At 40.2% G+C, this 5579-nt stretch overlaps 1 protein-coding gene across 1 annotated transcript; it reads left to right on the top strand.

Moving 5' to 3' along the window:
• Positions 1 to 835: 835 nt before the first annotated feature.
• LOC145055206 (uncharacterized) lies at positions 836 to 4474 on the top strand. The gene is made up of 3 exons (XM_079003513.1): positions 836 to 1454; positions 1563 to 1735; positions 4349 to 4474. The coding sequence occupies exons 1-3, from the start codon at positions 836 to 838 to the stop codon at positions 4472 to 4474; spliced, it is 918 nt and encodes a 305-aa protein (XP_078859639.1).
• Positions 4475 to 5579: the final 1105 nt, after the last annotated feature.

The following is a 5579-nucleotide window of genomic DNA, read 5'->3' as shown; positions in this document are numbered from 1 at the left end:
TTTGACGATGAATGGTATATAGACAGTGGCTGCTCGCGTCACATGACAGGGAGAAAGGAGGAATTAAGGGAATTTCGGTCTCTAAAGGATGGTGGATCGGTGAAGTTTGGAAACAATTCCTATGGAACAATCAAAGGATATGGGATGATAACTAATGGAGACTTCTCCATCAGAAAGGTGGCTTATGTAGAGGGATTGCAGCACAACCTCATCAGTGTATCACAATTAGTTGTGGGCACAGGCTTGAAGGTATCATTTGATGATGAAGGATCTGAGATAATAGAAAAACAAACCAAGAAAGTTCTGCTGAAATCTGCACGAAAAGGAGAAATGTATCCTTTGAATCTTAATCCTATTCGGGGGACACCAGCTATCTGTCTACTATCAAAGGCAAACACTGATGAAAGTTGGCTTTGGCATCGACGTCTATCTCACCTGAACTTCAAAGATATCAACAAATTAGTGATCGGTGATCACGTTCGAGGTCTTCCTCTTCTCAAGTTTGAAAAGGAGCATTTGTGTGCAGCATGTGAGATGGGTAAGCAGAGCAGAAAAAGCCACCCTACACGCATTAATACTAAGATAGTGGAAGCACTTGAACTGTTACATATCGACTTGTATGGACCTTCTGCTATAGAGAGTATCGGTGGAAGTAAGTATATTCTGGTTATTATAGATGATTTTTAATTCTAAAGAAAACCGAAATAAGTTTGATGTTAAAGCCGATGAGGGGATCTTTCTGGTTTACTCTCTGTCATCAAAAGCATACCGGGTGTTGAACAAGCGTTCTAAAAGAATAGAAGAAACTTATTATGTCACCTTTGACGACAATTACATGAAGAAAGTTCAAAGAACAGAAGACGCTTCAGGAGACATCTTTCCGGAATCTGGACAGGTCTCGGTTCCAATATCCAACCTGTTTGATGAATACATTCGGTTATTTGATGAACCAGAAAAGGCAATACATTTGGAGGCAACAGCAGCAGACAACAAAGTAGATAATCTGAAGAAAGTCATAGACAAAGCTGCCAAATCAATGGAAAATGAAACACCTACTCCTAAACCATCACCTAATACCTCAAACACCGATTCAACGTTCCAGGGGGAGAACTCTACCACTTTCAAACCATCTGAAGTTCCTGTTGAGGGGGAGAATCCCAATTCCGCCCCAATATCTACTAGTTCAACTGATACTCAAACAACTGAACCGAAATCAACAGGTGATAGTCCAATCGAGGGGGAGATACCCACTGTCGATTCTGCTGAAAACAAAGACTTCACTTCGCCTGTCGAGGGGGAGAAGGAGAAAACAAGTGACAGTTCTACTGACGAAGGTGAAAGGGATCAGTCAGATGTTGAAGTTGAAGTTGAAGCAGAACTAAATCCAGAATATGATCCACTCTATCCTCTGCTAACAAAATGGACAAAAGACCATCCCAAAGAGCAAATTATTGGTGAATCCTCCAAAAGTGTTCTTACTAGATCTCAGCTGAAGGCGAAACAAACAACATTATTCTCTAAAGTGGAATTTTGTATGTTTAACTCGTTTATCTCCAAAATAGAGCCGAAAACCATAAACGCTGCACTTGATCATTCTGATTGGGTTCAAGCAATGCAGGATGAGCTCAATGAATTCGAACGAAACAGAGTTTGGAGATTGATTCCTACACCGAAAGATGCCTCTGTTGTCGGCTTGAAATGGGTGTTTAGGAATAAGCTGGACAAAGAAGGGAATGTCATTCGTAACAAGGCTCGGTTGGTTGTAAAAGGCTATTGTCAAGAAGAAGGGATTGATTATGAAGAAACTTTTGCTCCTGTGGCAAGGTTAGAGTCTGTTCGAATTTTTCTAGCATATGCGGCTCACAAGAATTTCGAAGTTTTCCAAATGGATGTCAAATGTGCATTCTTGAATGGAGAATTAGAAGAAACTGTCTATGTTGAGCAACCACCTGGTTTTGTGAATGAAAAGTACCCGGATCATTGCTATGTGCTGGATAAAGCTGTCTATGGGCTAAAGCAAGCACCAAGAGCCTGCTATGAAACGCTTACTCGCTTTCTAAAAATGTCAAAGTTTAAACATGGTTCGGTTGACCCAACCTTCTTTCGAAAGAAGGAAGGCAAACATTTGATGATTGTTCAGATTTATGTCGATGATATCATCTTCGGTTCCACGAATCCAAGCTTAACCGCTGAATTCAGAAAGTTGATGGAGACTAAATTTGAAATGAGCACAATGGGTCCAATTAACTTTTTCCTCGGTTTGAATATTAGACAGGGACCAGAAGGTATCTTTATAAACCAGGAAGCATACACCAAAAATTTGCTGACTAAATTTGGAATGAAGGGTGATTCAAAAGTAAAGGTTCCAATGGCATTCGGCACCAAGCTAACTCCATCCCTGGAGAAACCGGCTGTGGACATAACTCTTTATCGACAAATGATAGGATCCCTTATGTATCTAACAGCTAGTAGCCCAGATATCATGTTTTCTGTTTGTTATTGTGCCAGGTTTCAAGCTAATCCAAGAGAACCCCACATGCTTGTTGTGAAGAATATTTTTCGATATCTGAAGAAGACTTCATCTCTCGGTCTCTGGTATCTTGCAAGATCTGGATTCTTCATACAAGCCTTTTCAGATGCTGATCTTGGAGGATGTGGACTGGACAGGAAAAGCACTACCGGAGGATGTCAATTCCTTGACGGAAAACTTGTCATTTGGCAATCAAAGAAACAAACATGTGTTTCTTTATCCACAGCAGAAGCAGAATACATTGTTGCCGCATCATGTACCTCTCAGGTTGTTTGGATTCAAAGTCAGTTAAGAGATTATGGGCTGAGTATGAAAAAGATCCCTCTCTATTGTGACTCTGAAAGTGCAATCCGGATTTGTCATAATCCAGTGCAACATTCGAAAACCAAGCACATTGCACTCAGGTATCATTTCATCAAGGATCATGTAGAAGACGGGAACGTAGAAGTACATTTTGTTCGTTCTGCTGATCAACTGGCAGACATCTTTACTAAAGCCTTACCAGAAACAACCTTCAATAAAATCTTACAAGGTTTGGGTATGATGGAAGGAGAGTCGGTACCGAATCCTCAAATCTCTCTTTAAAATTAAGACAACCGAAATAGACAGACCGCTCGGTCTATCTCTGCTCTAGATTTTTGGGGAACCGACATGGACAGACCGCTCTGTCTATTTCGGCTCCATAATTCTCCGGAACAGAGGAAAATTGCATGATCGATCTATTTTGCTTCTCTCATTAATAAGATAAGGTTTCGGTTGTATATTTTGTAAGTCTTTCTGTTTTTATTCTTTTTCAGAAAAATTTCAAAAATCCAAAAATATTTTATCTTTTTTATTTGTTTCAATTGCTTGTTTGTTTTGTTTGGTGTCTGTCATTAATAGGTAAACACAAGTATAATCGTCGATAGATCTAAAGTAGGTATGTTTCACCCAAGAAGCATGCTGATGTATGTTATCTTAAGCCTCTATGATCTTGAGTAAGCCTTAATGATTCGATCGATACCCATCGTTTCTTCCAAATCAGGCTATTTTACCTCACTCGGTCTAGAGCTACCTTACTCTTCTCATATGAGTTAAGAGTTTCTCTGCTCTGTCACGCTTATATAGCAGAAGGTACATTCGGTTCCTAAAGCACCTCCTTATATTCTCCATCTACCTTCGGTTCACTAATGTAACCCTTGAGACTCTCGGTCTTTACCACTGAGGTTTATGGTTACACAACATCTGTGTTTATGATCTTGGATACGATTACCACGTTCTAAGTGAAACCCAAAATCCGACACCAAAAACGAATTGACGGTGAGTGATATACTCAAGCATTTACTGGTTACCTAAGGAAATCTCTTTTTATTTTGCGTGATCTTTTATGAAATTGTCTACAGCCAAGACATTTCTTCCCAAAGAGGTCCAGTTTATTTTTTTTTGAGATTTCTGCTTCCTATAAGTCATTAACATAATAATAAATCCCACCTACCTATTCAATAGATCACATCGGTCTCACAGGTACCTCTACCAACAATCAGTTTTATGTTAAAACTCGATGTTCGGTTGGAGGACAGCCACCCAATACTTGTGATCAAAAGAAGCCTTTCAATGTTTATTAACAAACAGTTGATCGTATTTTTCGGGAAACCACACAAGCACTTCAAGTCTCTCTTGACTTTGAAGGAAGTGATTCTTTCCCGGAATCCTCTGCTTTCTGTCTTCTAAAAAGACATCACTCACGTCAAATATACACTTGCTTTATTTCTTTATCTTTCACACTCTTATGCACGAAAATTAATATTTTCCAACATTCTTATTGCTGTTTGGTATAAGTTTTGGTTATCGGTTGCGACCAAACAAGGGGATATATGGAATTTCAAATGGTATGAAGATAAGATTTCGGCGCGTACATTTGCTCCATTTCAACACCCACGCGTGCTGACGTTTTCCTGGAATTAACCACACTATCAAATCGCGCTTTTTAAGGCGACGCTTTAGCAACCTCATCATCATGTTTTTCTCTCTCCAGGCAACGGTATAAATAGGGGAGATCATTTTATTTTTCATTTACCAATCACGAATTATCTCACTCCTCCACGCTCGCACTGTTCATCTTCTTCTTCGTTTATCAATGGCGACTTCATCTTCTGCACGTGATCAAACTGCAACATCCTCTTTGCTTGCCATCAAACCCAACCAAAACATGATTATCGAAATGACTCCATTCCTATATGACTCATATATGCTACATGTTGTGGAATGTCTAAAGTATTCCCCCCTGTTGTTGGCCCTAACCCAGGTTGAAGCGGTTCCAATGTTGCTGATATCTCAAGTCTACTCATCGGCGACTTATGACAAGAATAAAGATCGCATCTACTTCACCATTCACGACAAGAAATCCTCGATCTCTAAGGCGAAGTTTTGTTCCATTCTGGGGCTTGCAGTTGATTCTTCGATCATCTCGCCTGATTTTGTCACTACAACACAACTATTCACGATGATGTATGAGACGGGATACACAGATGTGCTTACAACGATTGCAAAGGTCAAGAAATCATGTTTACCATCGCAATGGAATGGGTTGCTGACATTGCTAATCAAGGGTTTGGCAGAAAGATGTGGTGGTTCAGACACAACAAGCAAAGGTTTTCTTACCATTCTTTATGGTTTATACAACGGGATCAACCTAGATTATTGCACTATAATCTGGTCCCAAGTAGTGCAGAGTTTAAACACAACGACCCGTCATTCAGAGATCTCTTGTGGTCGTTTTTGGACCCTGATTACAAAGAAGGCCATGGATTCTTTGGAGATACCTGTCATGAAGGATGCTCTTCTTGCCTCTATTGCCTCATTCCATACAAAGAAGATCATCATCTCCGATCCAAGTAAGTTTCATCACTATGGATTGATTCCGGAATCCATGTACAGGTGTGTTTCGGCACAAAGCAATGTGATGGCCGAATACCGTAAACGCTCTCCTATTGGTCCAAGGGTTCTGTCTGAAGAACAACAAGTCGCACTGGATGCCTTGGATCAGCCTGCTAACAGAGGCAAACAGGTA

Source organism: Lactuca serriola, chromosome 1 (genome assembly GCF_051521515.1).
Source record: "Lactuca serriola cultivar US96UC23 chromosome 1, Lser_US96UC23_V15, whole genome shotgun sequence".
Taxonomy (NCBI): Eukaryota; Viridiplantae; Streptophyta; class Magnoliopsida; order Asterales; family Asteraceae; genus Lactuca; species Lactuca serriola.
The sequence above is the reverse complement of the archived record's forward strand: the minus strand, read 5'-3'. Positions and strand labels throughout refer to the sequence as shown.